The sequence below is a fragment of the Oreochromis aureus genome, linkage group 6, assembly GCF_013358895.1.
Source record: "Oreochromis aureus strain Israel breed Guangdong linkage group 6, ZZ_aureus, whole genome shotgun sequence".
In the NCBI taxonomy this organism is placed as follows: Eukaryota; Metazoa; Chordata; class Actinopteri; order Cichliformes; family Cichlidae; genus Oreochromis; species Oreochromis aureus.
This window is the reverse complement of record NC_052947.1, coordinates 24,630,944-24,654,864: the sequence shown is the minus strand read 5'-3', so window position 1 is coordinate 24,654,864 and position 23,921 is coordinate 24,630,944. Positions and strand designations below refer to the sequence as shown.

General features: G+C 40.4%; 1 protein-coding gene across 5 annotated transcripts in view; it reads left to right on the top strand.

Moving 5' to 3' along the window:
• LOC116321353 (activating transcription factor 7 interacting protein) overlaps nucleotides 1–21,793 on the top strand; it is a 31,067-nt gene extending 9,274 nt beyond the window's left edge. For 2 of the 5 annotated variants that reach the window (XM_031741168.2, XM_031741169.2), the window contains exons 2-14: nucleotides 12,104–12,156; nucleotides 13,055–13,573; nucleotides 13,716–14,169; nucleotides 15,007–15,188; nucleotides 15,473–15,610; nucleotides 15,735–15,806; nucleotides 15,901–15,974; nucleotides 17,610–17,674; nucleotides 19,335–20,009; nucleotides 20,095–20,196; nucleotides 20,292–20,369; nucleotides 20,530–20,612; nucleotides 20,871–21,793. In XM_031741168.2, the coding sequence (XP_031597028.1) occupies nucleotides 13,061–13,573; nucleotides 13,716–14,169; nucleotides 15,007–15,188; nucleotides 15,473–15,610; nucleotides 15,735–15,806; nucleotides 15,901–15,974; nucleotides 17,610–17,674; nucleotides 19,335–20,009; nucleotides 20,095–20,196; nucleotides 20,292–20,369; nucleotides 20,530–20,612; nucleotides 20,871–21,326 (2,892 nt within the window). In that variant the 5' untranslated portion in view covers nucleotides 12,104–12,156; nucleotides 13,055–13,060 and the 3' untranslated portion in view covers nucleotides 21,327–21,793. The remainder of the gene's footprint in view (nucleotides 1–12,103; nucleotides 12,157–13,054; nucleotides 13,574–13,715; nucleotides 14,170–15,006; nucleotides 15,189–15,472; nucleotides 15,611–15,734; nucleotides 15,807–15,900; nucleotides 15,975–17,609; nucleotides 17,675–19,334; nucleotides 20,010–20,094; nucleotides 20,197–20,291; nucleotides 20,370–20,529; nucleotides 20,613–20,870) is intronic. The other 3 variants (XM_031741172.2, XM_031741171.2, XM_031741170.2) reach the window with 3 other exon arrangements.
• Nucleotides 21,794–23,921: the final 2,128 nt, after the last annotated feature.

Here is a 23,921-nt window from a genome sequence, read left to right as displayed (position 1 = left end):
TGCCTCGAGGATCCATTTGGACGTCCATGTGCCTTCCTGTTGTTTGTGACCATAGGGACTCATCTGCAGAGAACTTACTTCACAGTGTACTAATAACACATGCTGCCCAGGCTGCGGATTTCAAAGAAATATAACAGGAATGGCTACTTAGCTGTCCGGTCTTCAGCTCCGCAACGGAGTATAATCATGATTAAAGCCTGGATAACCTTTTCCATCTGTTGATGCCTGAGAATTTCATCTTCAGTGAGTGAACATAAAGGTTGGTACATATGTCTGCATAATCTCCATGTTGTGCATTTGTCCATGGACAAATTACATTACGATGCAACAACAACACATGGACCACAGGCAGTGGACTTCAGGCTTGAATTCTGTTATACTTTAAAACATCCCTGAAAGTCAATAGATGACAGGTGTACAAACCAGTGTAATTCTGCAGCACTAGAAAATTAGTGACCGTGTTTCTTTTGTCAGAGTAAACTAGCTACATTAACAAAGCAGTTGCTATAATATCTCTATAATTTTACCTGCCATTTATGTGTACTTATAGGATAGGGCTGGTAGGGCAAAGATTGTTTAATGACCGGTTTCAGATATTTGCATTCTCACATAACACCTCTGTTGGGCAAATAACTGTTGTTACATGGAGGCTTCAGTTGGTTGGTTTCAAGGAGGCTGGTACCTACCCGTCTGTCATTGGGTGAAAGACGGGGTACACCAGGCTGCCCCAGGGCTAGCACAGAGACAACCAAAGTGACCCCTGTCACTGTCTTTGAAAGTTTTTCAAGGCAGTTATTGGGTTATTCCTGTAAATGTTACACCTTTTGCCTGACCCAGGTTCCTATTGTTGGTTCAGGAGCCAAGTATAAACTAAAACACTTGTGAGCACCTAGGCTGCATCTGTTGTAAAGGGAGCCAAATTCTCTTTATTACACCAGGAAGTAACCTAAAACATCAGGCCACTGCTGCAACGATTGCTAAGAGCATTAATCTGTTTTCTCCAGTCACAACAAATTCGCTATCAAACGTGATTCTACTGCAGAATTGGTAACTGTGATGGAAGGCTTTTGGCCAAGATGCTGTGAAAGATCACCATAGCCTTCCATGCCACTGAAGTTGTTGCTCGCTCTGTCAGCCTAGTTAGTTATATTTCTCAGGAGGTGCATGTCAGGTTGTGTGCAAGGTTACAGTGTAGCATTAAAAGGAGTTTCTGGTTATGTCGTAACTTACAACGTTACCAGCACTTGTGTAGGCAGAATCACCCAGATCCCACTGTTCTCTGCCACTTCCTCCAGCTGATTCTGTTCCCAAGCCACCTAAAGGTGTGTCCTTGGTCTATCTCAGGGACTTCTCGGAACACCTGATAACCCTCATCTAGGATGTGTCGGAATAACCATCCAAACCATCTCAATGGGCCCCTTTTGTATGGAGGAGTACTGTCCCTACCCTGAACCACTCCTGAATGACTGAGCTCCTCATCCTGTCTCTAAATCAGGAATTATACTTTCCTTGTCAGTGTGTCCGCTCGGATTCCAATTACATAAATTTTGAAGTCACATGTTTAGCATGAGGGTTCGTGTGCTTTCCTGTTTCACGTCCATGGAGAATTTACATTAAAATGCACCAACTACATATGCTCCTCAGGCAGCAGAATTCTAGCTGATGTCCAAGAAGTATAACAGGAATGACTTCTTGACTGTCAGGTCTCCAGCTGTCGATGTTCGCTTCAGTATAATCATGAATTAAGGGACAGGCCAGTCACCTGTTCTTGCAGGGTAACTTAAAAGCTATACGTGGGCCCATCACAGAAGGGAGCGTAGGGGTTTGGTGCTTTTTCAACTGGGAAGAGGTCTTGCCATCATAGTTTCAGCATTTAATTATGTGATATTTGATATGTGAATGTGAAATGGGTATGTTTGACCCAGCTAGGTTTGGTTCTAAATAAGAAGTAGAACTAGTAAAAAGGAAAAATGTCTCTGCCTTTAATTTGGAGCACTTGGACTTTAGCCACGTTCATAAAGGTGAGCTAGCCTTTGCTACATTTACTAAATAGGCTAAGCCTAGGATTGTGCCACCATCCACACATCATTTCATTCAGTCCACTGAATCTGTATCAGTGTCTGCCAAGTGTCATCGGGTCTTCCAGCAAGAATCTGGAGCAAGGTAGGGTTGTTCCCAGTTATTAATTTCTTATCAGTCAAGCTTTAGATTTAGATTAATCCATCAATTTAAACATGAGAAAACGCATTCTGTTGAAAGTTAGTAGCAAAAGCAGGATTAGCTCTCTTACCTTACAGTTCCCATTTTTATACTCGGTGTGCTTGTGCATTGCTTCATGTCACCCACAAAGTACCAATATTTCACAAATATATTTTTCAGAAGTTATAGAGAGAAATATATGGAAAAAATTACTAGTACTTTACAAATACTATTATTTTATTGTAGCCTAGCCAAGTGGGAACACTTTGAGACATTGCTAACAAATACATTCGCTATAAATACTGTCAAATTATGAAGCTGTCTAATGTATGTTAACCCTTACAACGTGTCAACAGATTCAGTTGAAATGACCATTTACTGCTGTAGGTTGAATGAATGTTATTTAGAATATGTCTACTCCTTTTATATTTAAAAAGAGTCTTCTGTTTATATAAACCAGCAGGGAGGGGAGAAACAAATATAGTTCTTTTTAAAATAGAGTGGTATTAGACAAGCGTATGTGGAGAAAGGAAAGGGTAGCTATATTCATTACAAAAGGCATTCTCAGGCATTCAGCCATTTTGTGCTCTAGCATTCACTGCAGCCCATCAAAGGAATAGAGTGGGGGATGTGAAAGTGTCAAAGTTGCTAGCTTGTTGACTTATCTAAATTATCGAGTCAGGAAATTTTAGCTGTGTCCTGCAAAGTTTTTCACAGAAAACAGTGTGTGAGTTCCATGGCCTCTTTATGCTTGAATGTCTGTTTTTAGACAGAGAGGAGGAAGCTGTTAATAGCACTGGATTTGTGAGTCCTTAATTTTGGACTTTATTACCACACTGAGAAAACCCATCTTTAGACATAAACAAGGACGAGTTATTGCAACACAGACAGAAGTAAAATTTGATCAAAAAGCTTAAGGAGAATGAACAGGTCTTTCAAAGCCAAGGGTAAAATATCTGCCTCCACAAGAGAACTAGAAGACACAACGAATCGTTTCCTGATCAGCATAGGCTTATTTAGATCTGAATATGTAACTATATAGTCTGAATCATTTAGGTAGCTTTGAAATAGTAATTTATCTTTATAGTTCCCTCCCTTTTTATGAGAACCCCCCTACTCCTGAAATGGTTTAGTCCATGCCTGGCTGTAAACCTCCAGAGAGGAGACTGCAGGTGTGGGGGAGGGGTTCCGTGCTCTGTTGTCAGGCTGTGGATCTGACTTTGTGTGCTAGCTGTAGCCATTTCATACAATGTGACCTAAACTCAAGTTATTCCACACATAGCCTTCAGACTCTTGAAAAAACAAAATGGAGCAACTACATGCAGATGTTTTGGTTTTGCAGTTAGCCAAAAGTGTGGGAATTTTGTTTTTGTTTGTTTTTTGGTTTATTTAATGCCTTAAAATTAAATTTAGGTCAACTTTATTTTGTTGGATGGTGTACTTCATTTTGTTGGATGGTGTACTTCATTTTGTATTTGTAACCATCCATAGCATTTTTCTGTAGTCATTACACAAACCCCGCTCAGCTTGCCTGATTCACATGGATCTCCTGGTTCTCCCGCCCCCACCCTTTTCCTAGTTTTCTTCCCTTTTTTCCTTCTACCCTGCTCTCGCTGGAGTCCAATTTGTTACAAGAAGGGGGGGAGGCACAATCACGCGTACAATGTTTGAGCATGGGTAGGCTAAAAGTCAGTGCTTTTAAATGCAACAGTTTATGTGTCAAAATAAATGTCCTTTCTTTTGACTACTTTTCAGAGATTTAGTTTCTAAAATTTATTTATATTTTCTACTGTAATTTTCTTAGTATTTTACTGGTTGGTTTTATTACTTTGCGCTTTGGGGTTTTCAGCTAAGGGAACATTTAAATTGATGGCAAGTAGCTGGATATATGTAGATAAAGGAATCCCACTGGAAAGAGGAATGATCAGATACAGTGTCGATAGCTTGGTGCCTAAGTTGATCTGTCCACATGCCTGCTGAACAACAGTGAAAACTAAATTGTGTAAATCCATAGGGAAAGCATAAAAAATGACTGTGGCAGGTGGCAGACTGTACCTGATGGGCTGTGTTCAGGCGCTGAGTGAGTTCAGGCGAGAAACTGCGACTGCATCCACTTATAGATGAATTATGAATTTGACAGCATATCTAGAACGTGTTCAAGGATAAAGTCCTGTATTTGCACCTGTTTCTCTGGAAAGTACTGTCAGGACCATCATGTGTACGTGAACACATTTTTTCCTTTTAACAGTTTTGGTATCAGACATGCACTTCCCTTCTAAAGTGTCCACGTGTGAATGTATCCATCTGAATGTTTTCTATACATCTCACCCTGTTCCAGGTCTTGGCAGACTGGAGCCTCTCCTGGCATGCACACACTATCTCAGAGCAAACATCCGCACACTTTTTCTCAAACCTCTGGGTGATTCAGATTTTCCAGTTCACCTGACTTTTCCATCCACTGTGGTTGGAAACTGGAGCTTCAAAAAGCTTAAAGCTTTATTACCCATTAAAAGACTATGCAAACAGGCTATTAATGTTTGCGCTGTTTTCATTATATTATCTTTACCCTGTTCTAAAGTTAAAAAAACCCTCTTTCCTGATAGTCTTAATCATTGATCATACAGTCACAGCATATGGCAAAGTTTTTTTTTACAAGTCTGATATTTCTAAACCAATACCTGAGTCCTAGTATTACAATATTAGGAAAGCTTTGATTGAATTTGTATAAGAATATTTTAGATTCTGTGACAGCCATAGACCCAAGGCTGCTACCTGTTTTGGGGAATTTTGAAAAAAATTGCCTGTGTTTAAGAATACAAAATCACTTCAGCTAACATTAAATGTTTTGGTTAGATTTTACCACATAGGATTTTTTTGTTGTTGTTGTTGTGGTTCCTACTAAACATGAGATCTTGTTGCCAATGTAGCAGGCAGTAAGAGCTCAGTGTGCCTGCGCACAGAAGATCAGTGTGGCCATTTTAGGTTTCATTGAATCCAGATGCAGGCAGAGAGGGTGGGGGAAGGGAAGACTGCGCATTCTGCGCAGTAATGTAGGAATGCAGCCTCTGCTCTCACTGGCTGACATCTTTTTTTTCCCCCCCACACTATTTAGCCTTCATAAAAATGTCTAATATCAGATAGCAGTTAATTGCTTTTTCAGTGTATAGTTAATCAGAAAATAAAGCCAACAGCATCTAGAGTGTCTGACAGCCTTAGACAGCGAAGTATCAGGTTTACTGGTTGAAGGACATACGCCAGTCTGAAAGAGAAAAAGCGTTATTTTATTACCCAGTTCTTCAGACTTATAAAATATTTAGCAATATTTGAGGTTGTCGTGATTTTCTTAATTCTTCAGTCATAGCTTAGGGTGGTAGTGATCAAGTGAGCACAAGACTTCTGGTCTCTTGTAACAAAAATAAGCTAAACCAGGATTTACAGTAGATCACTAACATGCAGAGATAGCACTCAGTTGTTAAATTCGCTGTTTCCTCAAGATTTACGTATGCACATCAAGATTTCTGCAGATACACATTGCTTTTTTTCCCCCTTCTTTTTTTTGTGGGTGGGGCTTGTTATGTGATCTGCTCCAGCTTGTACTCGGCATGCTCCTCGCAGCAGCGCTGGTGGCCATTTTGTGTTTCTGTCATGGAAGAAAGGAGGGTTAGGCAAAGAGTGCACAGCAAGCTTTTATTGACTCTGGCAAGAGGGCTGTTGATGAAGACAGGTGCAGGTTGAAGATGAATGACAATTTAAATAAAATTGTATATCTATCCTACTTCAGCTTGGTTTTGTGGTTTTTGTGTCAAATCAGGAAATTACCATAAATAGTTCTTTTTAATTTTAATTTGATGAATCATTCAAAGCAAACCTAATTAGAAGAAGTGGTCAAACAAAATGAACCATGTATGCTTTTGATTTTAGATTTTTAGGTGTGTGTTCTTTGTTCCTCTTGAGTAGAGGAACCACCCCCGCATAGGAATGGTTTAGTCTCATTTAACAGCAGTCCTCCCTGCAGAGGGAGAGGCTGGGCGGGTGGAGGCTGCTCATTGTGTCAGAGTCTGCTCTCTCTCTTTTTTTTTTTTTTTTTTTTTTTTTTTACTGGGTGCAGCTAGCATGATACTTTGGGGCTAAAAAAGCACCACTTATTCTTAATAAAAGATAAATATATATATATATATATATAAATACTTTTTGGATTATTTTCTTTACTTTTTTTGCTGAGATAATCTTTTAACATTCAATAAACACAATAGGCTGTATACACATTTCGGTACAAAATTGCTTAACTGGCTTGTTTGATATGTGTTAAGAAGACATTAAAGAAGTTTCAGCGGGTCTGGAACATTCTAGCGGTAGTATTTTAGATTTTAAAAAAAAGAAGCTTCTGGCTGTTCCTTAGTAATTCTGAAAGTACAGTATTACTTCAAAAAGAAATAAAGTAAAATTTTCTTTGTTTGAATGCCCCACCCCCACTTCCTCCCTACAGCAGAATGGTTCAGCCCATGAGCGAGAGGGAGAGGCTGTTCCAGAGAGAGCGCCTTTCTGTGTGTGTGTGTGTGTGTGTGTGTGTGTGTGTGTGTGTGTGTGTGTGTGTGTGTGTCTGTCTGTCTGTCTGTCTGTCTGTGTGAGAGAGACAGATGGAGAGAGGGGGAGGGTGGCTGCAGCTTGTTCTAGGTTGAGTGTCGAAAGTGCAATTTAGCGCTGGTTGTACACTGCTAGCTAAGCTGAGACTAAAGTGCACATTGTGCTTCTTTTTGTTATGTTAGTGACTTTATTTGTTTTCTGCGGTGTTGCTTTTCATTTGGTTGTGTATATATAATGTAATGTCACTTCTTTTTTTCTTTTTTTTACTGTTTGGTTTGTCTTTAGCACAGACTGCATAGTAGCTTTAGAAAAAAAAAAAAATAGACTCCTCCCCTTTACCTTTGATCGTCCTCTCCTAAATAATTTATCTGACCTTCAGTGGATGCCATATTTTCTAGAGTCCTCCTGATAAAGGCGAACACATACAAAAAAATTCTTTTCCATCATTTGTTTAGTATTAAGGCTTTTGTTTAATGGTGTTTTTTTTTTTTTTTTTTTTTTTTTTTTTTTTTTTTTGAGATTTGGCGCATTGAGCTGTTTGGGTATTGTTTGGTCCACTCAGTTTGATTTTCAGTTTCAGCCTTAACAGTCTAAAGGTTTAGGGTTTTTTCCAGTTCTGTTTTGAAAGTGTGAATACAGTGAAGACTAAGCCAAAGATGTCTGTGGAGATGGTGCAGGGCTCTAGGTTTTGAAATATTTTAACAAATTACAAAAATCAGTAAACCTTTTGGTGCCTCTACCTTTCATCAGGTCTCAACACATCCTGCAATATGGTCATCTTATCACTGAACAGAAAGGAAATGTGATCCTGATTAGCATGTGCGCAGTGTCTACATTATATATGGCTTAAATAGTTTATATCTGAACAATATGAATTCATGTTTATTTAAGTTTTTTTCAGAGGTTTATTTTTTGCACATTTTGTCTTGAGGGAAAATTACTGCTTTCTGTGAGACCTTTCCCTAAGGTACTACTGCACCGCCTGTTAATACTTAAGTGATGGAAAGAATTTAAAACAGCTATTGTCCCCCCTCTCTGGTTTCTAATAAATTCAACATTTTGTGTGTATGGCATTTAGCATTGCAAAGAAGAGTCCTGTGAGATTATGTTACAGTCTGACTCAGGTCCTCAGGAGTCATTAGAGAGCGTTGAAAACTGTGGCTAACACGGTGCTCAGCTCAAGAACAGCAAGTCCTCAGGTTATTGGAGTAAACCTTAGCTGATCATATATGTATGCAGTTCAGATTAAATCTATCAAAGATTTAGCAGAGAGCCGAGAGGGAGCAGTAAAATTTTCCCTGAAAGGGCTTAATATTTTTAATTGAATAAAAACAGTGGATTGAAACACAGTTTAATATTTTTAACACTGCAAGCACAGAACGGCACAAAGTACTGTGCTTTCATATAAACATAATGCCCTTGACCTTTTCATCATAAATGTCCTCTGCCTATGATGTTTTTACTAAAAGGACGGATCCCCCTCTGCCCTTTGTTAAAATGGTTTGTCCCGTGCTGGCTGTAGATTTCCATACAGTGGACTAGTTTGTGCTAGAGTTGGGGGATGGGTGTTGCCATGCAACAGTCTGTGCAGGGTACTTTCCCTCTGTCTGTGCGCTGCTAGCTAGTGTTGTCATTGATAATCACCACGCTACATTTAAAAATGATAAAAGGTTTAAACTTACATGTATTTATGGCAAGCTGTAAATAAATCTTGCTCCTGTGACAGCAGGAAGGGAGGAAAAAATTTAGCGGCTCATGTTATGCAACAAGACACGTTGCTGTGTCAGGAGTGCTCAACAGGCTTTTCATTTAAAAATGGTTTAATTAATACCTAGTACAGACTTTATAGACCATATGACTACAATGTGCTTGAAGGACTGGTCCTAACTGAGCCCCTCCTCTCTTTTGTAGTCTGGTGTTGGCCTCTTAGCCGGTGCCTGCTTCACAGTCAAAAGGGCCCCAATCCTATATAACCTGCTTTTAAATAGTGGGTTTAAAAATTAGTTTTTAAAGTATTTCCACAGTCATAGTCTCTCTGTGATTTAGGTGGACGTCATCTTAAGAGATCTCAAGTTAGCTTTTCCTACAGATGTTTTTACTTTGTGTTTTATTTTATTATGAAGAAAGATTCTTTACTTCACTCAAAAAGGTAGCATTTCGACAGTCTGTCATCATGTAAGTTGTAAATCTCAAATAACAAATTACTGTCATAATACTTCTGCCCAACTGTGTTTTCTTAGTCCAAAGCGGGCTTTCTTGGCTCAAGTTGCTGATGAACACGTGTGTTTTCTTTGAACTCACGGGTTTATTTGTTCATGCTGGCCTGTGGTACACTCACATATGTTTTCTAGTGTTTAATGGTGCACAATGGACAAACAAACAAAGGAACAAGGGATTTAACATTAACTGATATCTGTAGGACAGCCAGAGATGTGCCGATTAATAGTTTGCCGCTTCGTCACAAACATGCATCACTGCGTGTGTTGGTGGAAAGGCCAACATGTTGTCTTGAAAACTTATGATCAAGATGTCATTAAGTATGACTGTGTCTTCCATCTGTACCAGTGATGTTCTTCCATGTTCCAAAGGAGAAGGTTTTGATGTTGCATGTAACCACAAAGTATGAATCTCAGGTCTTGATTGTTTGCTTGGTTGCTAAGAGACTGAAGAAGGTTGATTTTTTTTTTCTTTTTTTCCACCACCTCTCCTGTCTCTCAAAGCAGGTGACCTTGCTTCTGCTTTATTTGGGAGTAGTTATGCTTGCAGTCTAGATTGACAGAGTTTGTAATCAGCAGTTTAATGACCGCTTATCTGGGGCTGACACAGTGAGTTTCGAGGAATACTTCTAAAGAAATGAGCAGCTATTTTGTAACTTGGAGTAAAGATTTGTTAAAGTCCAAGGATGGAGTCTGAACATCTCTCCATGTCTTTTTCCTTTGGCTGTACTCCACTGTACCTTAAAACAAATGAAACAGTTGCTGTTCATATTTAGTAAGCTGGCTTAGAAAACATTGCAAAAACAAAACGCAAGTGTAAAATAAAAAGTGCATGTGAGGATAGAAATCGGTGCTCGTAAGATTGTTGAACCCAGTTTAATCACATAGTTGTGCTTTTAAGGACAGAAACAATGGGTGTGTGCGGTTTCAGTAGTCAGTGGATTCTCTCTTGGGAAACATTCACAACTTGTGTGAATCGTCATCTAGTGGGTTGAATTCTAGTCTATAAACTTTCATGTGTTGGCTTTCCTAGGGGCGTGTGAAGGTTGATTAAGTTTATGCTGTTTGTGCCGATTTAGGATAATTTTTTTTTTTTTAATTTAGTTACCTTTTTTGGCCTAATTTGTAGTGAAGATTAAATGCCATACCCTGATGCATGCTCATACATGTTATGACTGCTTTCTGCACTAGTTCTCATAGCTGCAAGCAACTATTAAAAAATATATAGATTCAGCGTTTATATACAGAACAGCGCTTTTTACAGTCTGTGTACATTTTTAAAGACCATAATAATGATTAGTAATAAAATCTGACAAAATCGACTCGATACTTTTTCTGCTTGTTTTATAGGAATAAAAAGGTTGGATTTAAAGATCACTTTATAATTTTATGAGCAAATAACTAAGGTTATGTTTGGCTTAATTAGCATTTTCTTTAAATGTTCTACAATTTGTTCACAATGTGACAGCTTGCTGAAGTGTCAGGCTGACTAGAAAACTCTTGCTAAGCAGAGTTGTGCTGCAACCTGATACACCTGAATGAGAATCCTTCTCAGCTAGCTACTGAGAGCTCGGGCTGACATCAAACAACAGATCCAGCGGCCATTTTGAGTTCCTGCACTAAATCCAGGAGCAGTAAATGAGGCCGTGGGATGGGGGAGGGGGTTAGTCGGCTCTGCGCAGTGTGCAGTAACACTGGAATGTGAAGTAAACCAATAATCGTGCTTGGAGTTTTCACTGCTCCACATATTTGTGCACGCTGATTTTTTATTTTTTTTTAGGAGTTTTTTTTCTTCTTGTTTTTCAGGTCAGATTTTTTTAGGCAATTGTATTGAAATGCTGCCTTACTTATTTTTAGAACAATAGGAAGGAAAACAGCAGGAAACATGCATGCTCATGTAAAAACAGAGTAGGGAAGGCCTAAGATATTGAACGTGTGCGCCAGCATCTCACTGTGCTGCTCAGCTTTACAGCTGGAGCTATACGCTCAGTCCACATTAGCCTTTGTGTTTTTCCATTTACATGTGGCAGCCTGCTATTCTTCAAAATACACAAGGCTAAATGAGAGGTTTTTGCAGGTTGAGGCTGTTTTCCCTCGGTTCTCTCTGCAGCATGTGAGTACTGCAGCAGCAGCAAAGCTAACCAAGTTTACAGTGTGAAACTGACACGGCGTACAGCTCCTCCTAAAGGTTTCTCATGTAGTAACCACTTTTTATGTTGTGTTTTTGCACCGAAACCAGTATAAAGACTTGTCTGTTTGAGGTTTTGAATGTCTGTTTTTGCTTTTAACTTTTTTTGCCACTAGAAGCGACAATCTGATCTTAGCAATATAGTCTCATGTTGGCAGCTGGGGGAAAACAAGACCAAAAATATAACAAAACTGTCAGTGACTATATGTTGTTTTTGGGGCGGGGGGGGTTTCTTACATGTACATAATTATGTTTTGTTTTTTTAATGAAGCCCCACCTTTCTTCAGTAAAAGATCTTTTTGTGTCCATCATTCTGGCAAACCAGTTTCCTGTTTTGAGTCCTTTTGTGTTAACCGTTTGTGTGTTTGTCACCACTCTGGCGACGTTCAGCAGTTTGTCACCACTCTATTGGTGTTCGTCTTAATCCTCTTGCTATCAAATAGCTGAATAATCACCCAAAATATAATTGTGATGTTACGTTATTGTTTTACCTTTGAGTAATTTTTGTCTTTATGAGTCACTGAATTTTGGGGAAAAAAAATAGTATCGACTTTTGTCACGTTATAAATACTATTCCCAAAAAATTCCAAATTAAGTCAGTTTCATATACTTTACCAGCATGAGTTAGCGAAACCTGGTCACGACCGATAATTTTACACTGCAGAAACAAATGTAAGGATGAAGCATCAGTCTAATCGAAATTCAGGATTTAGTATCCTTAGTCAGTTTCACTGTATGGTATTTTAAATCTGGATATAAATAAGTGTGTTTATATCCAGTAATCGACATAATTGCTCTTTTAGTTTGATGCAATTCATATTGACCTGGAAAAACATGTCATTTTGAAGCCAAAGAGACAGTTGGAGCTCAAGTTTCTATGAAATTTGCTAAGAAATTATTCTCATTTGTCCCTCAGGTTGTCGACAAGTCCTGTATTAAATCCATTGTCAGGGACCCTTTGGCTTGAAGGTGAGTTATAAATACTTTTTCTCTGCTAATTAACATTATAACACATATGAGTGCTAAAGAAGAAAATTACTACAAGTAAAGTATCTCCTGCACACGGCTCAGGTTCATTTTTACTGCTGACACCCATAAAATGAAGTTAAAATCAACACATGCTTCCATGCATATAAAATAAGTAGACATGAAATGAATCCTTGTAGAATGTGACAACTAGCCTTAACAGTAAATTGTGCACAACAATCACAACTATATACGGAAAGTCCTTCATGTTTTGCATAACCCTTTTGCTGCTGCCAGCACAGCCTGAATGGGTCCGTTCTGATTTGCTGAGGAGAGGACCAATAGGAGGATGGGGGGATGGGAGGAAGGTTGGGCTGCTGCTGTTGTTAACTCCTGCCACTTCTGTTCTCAGGATTGGGGCTTAGGTAAACATGAAATCCGTAGTTATTCACAAAAGTGAGGTAGAGGGGATTTGCAGAAGCAAGTTTAGCTTTTCTGACTACCATGAAAAAAGGTTTCCTGGCTTACTGAGCTGCTTGTTGACTTAAGTCACTGTAGGACAGATGAAGCAATGTGTAATCAGATGGATGAGTCTGATTTGGCTTGGATGCTGAGTTAAATTTGTAGCAAAGGAACGGGCAGCTAAGGAACCATCAGTTTGGTGCACAGACAGCTGTGAGAGAAGAACCTTCTAGAAAGAAAAAGCTAATGCCAAAGAGCTCTGCAGTGTCCTCTAGTGTTTTCTCGGAAACGGTGCACCCAATACTGTGCAATGCGTAAAGATCAGGATCAGGAAAGGTTAATTAGCGGAAGACACTGTGCCATTAACTTTTACAGTAGGTGTTGTCTGTTCTCATTAATCCCTTCTGAATGCATGTTATCTCTTATCTCCACTCCACAGGCAAAGATGGAAGTTATTGTGACAGAAGAGAAGAAGAAGATTTTCCGCGCCAGGAAAACCATGAAGATCAGTGATCGACAACAGCTGGAGAACCTGCATGGCACTTTGCTCACTGTGGGTACAAGTTTGTCCAACCCATCTCCACCACCTCTGATGAATGGAACACATAAAGAGGACGGGCAAAAAGTGGGCGACAAAGAGCAAAACAACATCCTGGACTTGAACACTCCCCAAACTACACCACCCGTCTCTCCGACCGCTCTGAGCTCTCCCACACCGTCCCTGTCCCTAAATTTGTCACCTTCCCCTCCCTCCTCAAGTCCAAAAGGACTCGAAGAAATGACTGCTCCGAGATCACCAGTGGATCCTCTAAATTTTAACCTAAAAAAGGTAGAAGAGGATGAGAAGAAAGATGGTACACCATCATCATCAAGTGAACCTGTCACACCAGCTAGAACAGATTGTAAGGGACAACAGGAAAAAGGCACTGAGGTGATCCCAGCTGAGGAAAAGAAGAAGGTAAATGCATGGAAACCTGAACAAAACTGTCAGATACCTTTGTATTTATTTTAAAAAATGTTATGAGTTTATACTGTAGTTCGTATTGAAAGTGGAGAGCCCGAAAAATGTTTAATTGGTTATCTTTTTTAATTTTCCTCAGGAGGACCACACTGCGGAAGAGGACCCAGTTGTAGATTTGGCAGTGGAGCCACTGAAAGGTTCGGTTACACCTGTGCCACCTGCAGTATCTGACTTCACAGAACCAATGGAAACAGATAGTGACACTACAAAGGAAATGGAAACTGAGGCTTCCACAGCCAAAGTACCAGATGAAAAGCCTTCTTCTCCTAAATGTACCACTTCCGACTCTTCCTCTTCTTCTTCCTCTATACCCAATCCAGCTTCTTCTTGTACGGACCAAAAACAATCAGCGGAAATCAAAGATGATGACATAAAAGAAGTAGAGACTGACAAAGCGGATGTGAAGAAAGGCTCGACGTGTGAGGAAAAGATGGAGGTGGACTCTGTAAAAGTGGAGCCCAAAAAGGAAAAAACGAATGTGGGACAAGCCTCAAAGCCATCTCGACCATCGTCCACTCCACCATCTGATACAGGTATGAGATGGTGGATGTTGCTACGCAAAAAGCAATTATATACTACATGACATGTTAATAAGATAATGTAACACTGTACTCAAATCATGAATGATTTGGTAAGATTTCAAGTCAGAATGCAGAATCCTTGCATACTTTACATTGGGATAATCAGCTTCCCCTGATCCTGAAGGGAAAGGTTTTTTTGTCACAGGAAATGTATCATTTGAATGTCATTTTACTGTAATAAATTTCCTGGATGATATTGCAGTTTGATACATGGAACTTTTTTGCAGTTCTTGGAGTTGGAGGAAGTGTGTGACTGCAGGAGTAGGAAAAGATTGCAGTTAGTACTCTATATTTGGTGTTGTTTTTACTTCAGGCTAGGGACTCATCCAGCACAAGAGGACCCTTTGTAAGTTTACAGGGATTCGTTTAGACTTCAGTTCATATGCTGATTGGTCAAACAAACAGAAGAAGAAGAAAAAACACCAGGTGTAAACACTGGAAAAATGTTAATCATGTAAACAACGGCTCTTAATGCTAGCTTGTAAAAAAGAAAACAGCGTCACAGACTAAGGAACCACTGGTAAAGTCCATATAAATATGGACTGAGCTTATATTAGGACATGCCTTTGACTCAATTGCTAACTAACCTCCGACCAGCTTTTACATAACTTTGGCATTCATACTGGCAGTGTCAATAGAAACAGAAAATAAAGCCTTCGGAGGTATGCAGTTCTTTTTGAGGGCCCCAGGCCACTGAAAGGGAGACCCAACAAATGTTCTTATTGAAAGTCACTGTTACTGGTTCTGTTTAAAGTTTAAATATTTTGGTGTTTGTCTTTGTTTGCTAAGCAGTGAAAGAGGAGAGGAGCTCAACCTCGGGACTGAAACGCACTTTATCGGAGGGCTCTGAAAAAGATGGGCAAACTGTAAAAATAGAGGGCAAGAGGCCCAAGATGGACCGTGAGGAGTTGGAGGCCCAACTGGAACTTAAAATTACTACAAAAGCTGGCAGTCATCATAAACTCGGGAAGGTTTGTATTCGACTATTCAGATATGCTTGAACTCTAATAGGTCTTAAACACTGGTTGCATAAAATCCGGGTGAGGTTTTTTTATGATTTAAAATATATTTCGGACTCACCCATCCTAGCCGTTCACAGATACAGCATAATTGATGCCGACTTCATTTTTTTCACAGTGCTATGCGGCCTTAATTATAATCATTTTGACTGATCTAGCTGAACTTGGATAAATAAAAGTTTCTCTTCACCCATTTTCTTAACATTTCATCCCTTTCACCTTATTCTTCTTCTCAGATTGTGCAGCAGTTAGTGGAGGAGCGATTGAAGGTGTTGGAGCTCACCATTTTCGACAAACATTTCCAAGAGCTGAAGGACAGAGTAGACAAAATTGACTGTGCCACTAAACACCAAGCTGCCATTAACACACTCCAAGTGAGTGCAGGTTGACCTTTTATGTGAAATTAAATTTGTTCTATAAGGAGAACATGTTGGGCATTGGAAGATGCTCTGCTTTCATTTGACAAGTATCTAAAGTCTACTTGGTGTTTCTCTTCAGGCCAAGATTGCCCGACTATCAAAAAAGTTTGGAGAGGCCAATCAGGTATCAGAGAATAAAAGGAAACAAGAGGTAAGATGTTTTTTTGTAACTTGTTAAAATGTTTCCATTTGGCATGCAGGTGATGTCCTGAAAAACGTTTAAACTTCTTATTTGTTTTCTACAGGCACTTGCTGCTGCTGCTGCTGCTGCTACTGCTGCCAAGACTGCAGCGGTTACGAATAACCCTCAAGCTCAGCGGTAAGTGTTCAGGACTCATTTTCAGTCTAGATCCCTGTAAGCTATGCTTTGTATGTTAAGTCATGTATTTGAGAAGCAAATCTCCATGGCTTTTTAAAGACATTTTAGTCCCTTCAGTGGAAGTTCACACCTTTGACAGTCCACTTGTCAGTCTAATTTTGAGGTTTCAAAACTGACAGCATCAGTGTATTTAAACATGTAATCTTTGAATCATATAGCAGTTTGTGCACGATGATATTTTGTGTGAATATAATTTTGCTTTTGTATGAACGTGACAATACCGGACTAAAGCAAGTACTTAGTACACACGAAACCGTTACACTGTGAATAGTTGACATTGTCCCGGGTTGCTAAGTGTAATCACTAGATTACAAACAAATGGACAGAATATCAATCCTTACGTCCTCTAAATCCATACTTTTTTGGAAACAAGAATCTATGTCCCTTGTTCGGTTTGTCAGGACCATCTTTTTGAAAGTCTTAATTTCGCTCCAAATATTTCTAAAGACTTGTTTGGAATAAACAAACACATGCCCCAGTGTGTGTTTTGCACCTGCAAAGTAACCCCACATGGGTCCAGGTCCTGAGTCTTGTGACGTTCTACAATATGAAGCCTGAGCGTTTCTTCAGGCAGTGCAGAGTGTAGTTAAAACTGCACCTCTCCTCCCAACAGCGTGCTCCGTCGACAGACAATAGAGCCGCAGCCTGAGGTGCCCAGAGAGGGATTGGTGCCCTCTGTTGATAAGACTCCGGCACTGTCTGTCAAGATGGAGGGAGAAGACGAGGAAATGGAGGAGGAAGAGGAAGCAGATATGTCCCGCCATGTTGCCATGGCGAGAAAGCTGGCAGAGTACAATGAAGGGAAATGCAGAGCAGACATTAAACTCCGTACGATTCCCTCGCACTTGGAAAACGTGCTCTACCACAACTGCAAGAGAAGCTCAGGGAACCCCAGACCTGACCGCTACGCCTCGTACATTTTCCGCTACTTAGTGCCATACGATGTCTACTGTGACTGGGTTGCAAAGGTCAACTACGTTGGATTATTGGGCAAAGAGGCCCTGCCCATAAACTTGAGGAGGGCGATGAGGATGTACATTGAGCGTCGATTTCCTGTGCTGTCTTGTGAGAAGTGGAGAGAAATTCGAGACGTTATCAATGAAATACTGCGAGTAAAGAGAAGGCCGGAGTTTTTTCGAGAGTACGAGGAAAGAACTGGCATGTCGTTTTGACGCTTAAACACTACAGGAACTGAAGCATACTGGGACAATTGTCATTATTCGTGGTAGAACATATATAAACATTTTGTCTAAATATCACCCTCCAGTCACTTAGATCTTTGTAGGTGTTCTTAAAAATGATCATGTTGAAAAGGATATTAATCTCTGCTGACAGACTTTGTGAAGTTGGCGCCATGCTTGAAGAGAGCGAACTGCAGTTAAATACCGATGAATGATTTTGTGAAAACTTGGACACACGCTTTAAGTTTGACTTGCGGTCCTACCACAAAGATGACTGTGTTACATGGAATAAAACTAAATGTCAGCACTTTACCTCATTCAGTCTTCATCCTGTAAAGGACATAAGCAACTTCAAGTGTCAACAACTCTAAGTATCAGCAATCTTTCTAAACAGGCCAGTCTGGACTTCCATGGAGGTAAAGCAGACATCCACAACTGTTTCTTCATCCAGCACAGCAGGTGAGTAACAAAGATCTTTTTTTGTCTTTTTTTATGGTAAATGTTGTGCGCGTTTTGTTTGTTTGTTCTTCGACAGAATTAATTGCTTCTTGTGGGAGTTTTGAATCTTAAACTTTTTTCTTCATGTGGGTTTGCATGTTGTTCATTCTTTGTGTGTTCTTGAAGCCTGACCAGTATTGGGTATTTGGGGCCTATTCCAGGTTTTAGGTAGTACAAATTCAGGTATTGGTGTATCGGCTAAATAATAAATGAAAATGGGATCCATTGCAAGCTGTGACAGATAAAGCTAGGATTTGACACAACAATGCAGTCATTTCAAAACAGTTTAGAGTGATCTTCAAATAATAGCCAAAGTATACTATATCCCCAATGCATACTTACACAGTTAAACAAGTGGCACATTAGACTTGCATCTTTATCTATTTACTTTCTAGCAACAGAAAGTTGCTTTTGTCTGCTTCCTTATTTATGAGCGGTTTCCACAGCAGAGCTCTGCATGTTTGATTTGGCAGATTTCTTTATGGCAGATCTGCTTCCTGCTAGTTTACTTCACAAACCTAGCTGTTGTTTTATTGTGAAGACATGGCTCAACTCTGCACCATAGTTTGCTCAGTTCTGATGCATACTCTGCTGCATGTGCTGCAAATAGTGGTGAGACTTTTGTAAACAGCAGAGTCAAACCCTCTTTTTTGTTCTTTATTTTTTGTTTTTTGTTTTTTCAGGAAATTGTTATAGTTGTTATAGTTCTGTATTTTCTAATTCGTTTTTATTTTTATTTCATTTGAACCTTTTGTTTAAAATTCTGTTTAGTTAGTTTCCAGAAGGAATTTTCTTGTTTCTGTTTAGTGTTCATTGTTTAAAATGTTTAGTTTTGTTTTAGTATTTATTCGTTTCACACTTAGTTTTGATCTTTATAGTTATTCATGTATGGAGGGCATATGTCCGAGACAAGATTTAAGAAAATCAGTACAACAGTTAGAATAAAAACACTGAACTTTCTGAAAATTGATACATTTTTTACCAAACATTATAAATACTAAACTTTCTCCTACACTCTTTTTTAAAAAATTAGTTTTCACAATTTTTTTGAAAAGTCTTGTTTTAATTTTATTTTAGTTACCAGAATTGTTTTTATCACATCTAGTTTTCACAATACACCGAAACATTCAGAAAAAAGAAAACAGTCAACTTATTAGCAAGTGCTTACAATGTAGCCAATTACATATACGAAAAAATATTGCCTAGTTTTAATTGTCAGCAATGTTAATTGAGTTGGTTACACAAACACCGTGAAAGTGAGCGTATCAAACCTCTGGCTGCTCTTTAATGTTTATTCCTGTTAAGAAGCCATGTTTGTAATTTGAAGTTTATTGACCATGACAGAATTACAGAAGATGGGTCATCTTACCTTTCAAGTTTTCCAGGAGCAGTGTGGAAAAGTGTCATTGAATTTTTCTGCATGTTGTATTTTTGCATAGATGTCTCAAAATCTTTTGTCCACATCATGCTGGGATGGGTTTTTAACTGCCATCACCTTTATTAGCAATTAACAAATGATTGACAGTCTCTTTTGAGCAAAAGTGTACCCTGTGCACTGTGCAGATATTTCCAAGTCTCTTCTAACAAGTCTTTTTTTTTTTTTTTTTTTTTTTTTCCCCAGTAGTTCCAGTTCCTACCGCAACCCCTGCCGCAGCTTCAGCCCCTGCTGCAGCTTCGGCTCCAACTCCCACCTCCACTTCAACTGCCATGGTTCAGCAGACCCCTATCCTGCAGCTGATCACATCCAACTCTAACCCCGCCTCCACCTTGGCCACTGGCAGTACCACCCAGAGTCAAACGGGCACCCTCCTCCTGAAGACTGCCCCTGGGAGTAGCATGATGGCTCCAGGCCAGCCGCTTCTCATCCAGTTGCCTTTATCAGTGAACGGCCAGGCAGGGACACTGGTCAACATCCCCGTCTCCTCTTTGTCTGCAGCCAGCTCACTGAACAAGTCCAAAACCACTGCTTCTACCGCCACGTTTATACTCAAGCCTGCACCTGCGACGACCACAGCCTCAGCACCAGCCGTGGCCACTGTCCCAGCCCTCCATGGCTCCAGTGCCCAGATGTCCTCTGGCCAGATCTCTCTTGCTCGTGCTGTGTATCAAGGGGGTGCAGGGGCAATAACTACACCCCATGCTGGGGTATCTGTGACCACGGCCCGGACACCAGCTCAGTCTGTCTCTGTAGTCGGGGCCATGTCTTCAGTCTCTTCACCTACAGCATCTGGGCCGGCTGCAACTGGATCCACTGCTCCAGGACCTCCACAGGGGATGTCTCTGACATCAAAGACAGGTGAGGATGACTGAAGCGCACGGAGCTGCTGCTGACATTTCATTTTCATTAACTTGGTACTAAACTTAGATTTTGTATTTCTCAGACAACCAAGTTACAGGAACCGCTACATCTAAAGCAGCTGCACCAGCGACACGACCCAAAGGCTCCGTAATTGACCTCACCGAAGACGATGATGATGTCCAAGGTTAGAAGAGTTGGCGAACTTCTTTTTGTTTTGTGTTTTTACTTCCCCTAATATATGTTATTAAGGCTAATTATGTTATGTTTTATGGTTTTCAGTGACTGGAGTGAAGAATGCTACTGTTACAACTCCCTCACCAAGCCCACGCACTAACCCAGTCATCAGCATCCACAACAGTAAGAGCACCAAATTACACTAAACAAATAATTTTATGACTCTGGCAAATTACAAAGTATCTAGTAATTTAGGCAGATGCCTATGCATATGTATCCTGTGCTTTAATTCTAAATTATACATACACTCTAAGTTTCTTGTTTTGTGTGCTTTTATCTTCAGATACAGGAGCAAGAGCATCCCCTCTAAGCAATCAGAACAGTTCTGGCAATCCTCAGTTGACAGTACATCACCGCCCCCCAGTGGTGAGCTTTTAGAACTGCATTCCAAATATTTCTCACACATGCACTTCCCTACTTTTTTGTTCTGTAACTTCCATGTTTAAGTCTTGGTGAATTGTTATTTGCACATGATTTGCTGATGCTTGGTTTCTAAAGCTATTAATAGATTTTTTTTTTTCTGTAAAAACTACAGCTGTTAGCTTTTCAAAGCACAAATGATCCTTTTGCCACAACTAAAAAAGAAGAACAAGCTGTGACACCAGATTTCTTTTTTTTTTGCAGGATGCTACATTAAAATCCCGCAGTGTAACCACTACACCGACTCGAGGCTCCAGCATGGCGCTTCCACCACTCCCTCCTGCACCCGCACCATCACGCTTACCCCCAGAGGCTGAACGGACCTCACCTCCTCAACAACCTCAGCTAAAGCTGGTGCAGAGTCAGACTGGTATAGTGCTCTCCTGGTGTGTTGGAGAAGTTGATCGGACCTGCGCAGCTGTAGAAAGCTATCACCTTTATGCCTTTCATCAAGACAACTCTAACAGCAATGCATCTCAGCAGCACTGGAAGAAAATTGGGGAGGTGAAGGCCCTTCCACTGCCTATGGCCTGTACGCTGACCCAGTTCCAGTCTGGCTCCACGTATCACTTTGCTGTTCGAGCCAAAGATGTATATGGGCGCTTTGGCTCTTTCTGCGAACCTCAGTGCACAAATGTCATCAGTTCCAGCTCTAGTTGAACTGTTACGGAAAAGACATAGTGTTTTGCCTTTGATAGTTTATGACTTCTTTCAGCTGTTTTGTGTTAGGAACTGAAACATTGTGCGCTGGACACAAACAAACACCTGTAAATGTCTTTCCATATAACAACTGGGCAACAAACTGACTTGGAGAGTTCAAGTGGCAAACCGTTGGTTTTGTCTGACTCATCATATGTAATGTGTTTTTTGTGACTTAAGCTGTTGTGTATATAAGTTTAAAAAGTTCACCCCTCCTGCCAGATCAGGTATTTGTGTTGTTCGCTCCTGCTCTTCAGACCCAGATGTTTTTCTTTTCCTCTTTTACTTGACAGGACTTTTTTTTTCCATGTAAACTAAATTGCACAGAAATGTATAAATGTGTGGTAGAAACGGAATGATAACTTTTGTAAGTTTTGTCTGGCAACCAGACTTTCACAAGCATAATAAAGAAGTTTTATTAAAGTCAGCGACAGATTAAATATTCTGTATTTAATGCTATAGAACTCTGCAGTTTAGTCACCTAGGCCTAGAGAGCCTGGGTGACTCCTTTGTAGTTATCCTTTGCAGTTCCCAAAGGATTGGCAAGTTGTTCCTGGAGGTTTCTGGGTGATGCTAGGTGAAATCTGTCTCCAAGAGTGCTGCATCCACAACGTTCTTGTGATTGCCCGATTTGTGCAGACAAGTCGTCACCCTCTATGCAAACCACTGTCACACTGGCAACTGTCAGCAACTACTCACCAGCTGGTTGGGGGATACATACTTTTCCTAAACAACCTGGGGTTGCCAGTGGGTCACTGACTGATCCCTAGGCCTGTGTGAATGAGGCTTCAGCAATCAATCTCAAAGCAACTGTCAACACCAGCTCCCAACTGGTCAGGGGTTCAGGAAACGTGAATATATATTTATTTTTAACCTCATTACCAGTGGTTGCCGGATGATTACCGAGTGGTCATTAAGCCTGTGTGGCTCGGACCATACAGAAACCACAAAGCAGAAAATCAATGCCTAATAAAGACATGGACTTTGGTAACAGGATACAGAAAATATAGTTATGTGGGGACCAAAATCAAAAAGGTTATGTTATCGTGTCTGAATGTGCCCGATAAACCTTGGCAGATGACAGTCCTGTGACTCAGTAGATTCCTTATACTGGTGTACTGGTGTTCTTCAAATGCCAGAACAAGATCAGAACAACTATTTGGATAAATCCTTGTGAAGGCATCAAGAGGATTATTGAAATGCTTTAAACAGCTGTAACCACTCCATTATTTTGGCACAAGGCTGGCTGGATGGTTTGAAGATGGGTCCCTGAAGCCATCCACAAGTCCATTTATTTTAAACAACTGGGCTGGAGCCCTCTCTAAGATGAACAGAGCGACAGATAATGTCAAGTCTTACAGATAATTTGGAGATGCTAGTTAACCTTAAGAAAGCGGTCTCTGGACTGCAAGTGGAAACTCAATGAACCACATAGAGAACATGCAGAGTTGCACCGGCTGACCATAATGTTCAAGCGGAGAACCTTGTTTCTGTGAGGTGACAGTGCTAACCACTGCTTAAATGTGCTACCTATCCTTCTCTAGTGGGACTAGCTGCACAGCCCCATTAAAATCAAAGCAGAAATTGGTTCTCACACTGAGTTCTTGGGCCATGACCTGTGGAAGCTGGTCAAAAGAAGAATACACTTGGACAAAAGCAGGCTTTCCTGTGGTACCTTGGGGGAAACTTGCACAGCAAACCACAGATGTGATTTTAGTCTTAGCGGAAAGAGGAACTGAAACAAACCCGTCTGGTAAAAAAATTGCCAAGCTGGCAGATGATCTGGTTTGGAATCTTAACAACAAGACAGTCCCATGTCTCCAGGAAACCGGCAATGCAAAGTCTGGAAGAAAGGCAAGCAGAAACTAGCTCGGACTGAGACAAACTGTGTACACTGGCTGGAATTTGGCCATGAGCTCTGACTAACGTTGGCATGTCTCAGATGAAGAAATATAAACAGACTAGGTGGAAGAGGTGCAGTCTAACAGAGGTATTTGGGATAGGCAGAAAAGCAGGAGCTGTCTCTTGCTTTGATTTTACTCCATTGTGGACAAACTCAAATGGCTAGAGACCTGATGGCTGAGTAGGCTTCTGTTATACTTTTTTGATGTTCACTGGGCAGTCCGTCACCTCGAGTGCATGCCTATTTCGGTGCACTGTATTCTAAGTTTTCTATAGACAAGTCTACGTTATCACAAAAACCAGTCAGACATCCAGAAGGATACTTGTGCTCACTGACACAGAAATTTGCCAGTGAGTGTACCCTAGCAGATATGGTAAATGGACTGGTTCTTATAAAAATGCTTTTCTACTCCGAGCACTCAAAGCACTACATACTAAAATCCTCATTCATCCATTCATGCAAGCACTGTTTTCTACATAATATTCACACTCCAATGAATACATCAGGGTTCAGTAGTTGGCATGCAGACTTGAGCAGCCAGGGATCAAACCACCAACCTTCTGATTAGTGTCCTGCTAATCTACTAAAAAGTCCTGGCTTCAGGGATGGTATATGGCAGTGCACTTCCCTGGTAAGATTAGATGAAAATGCTG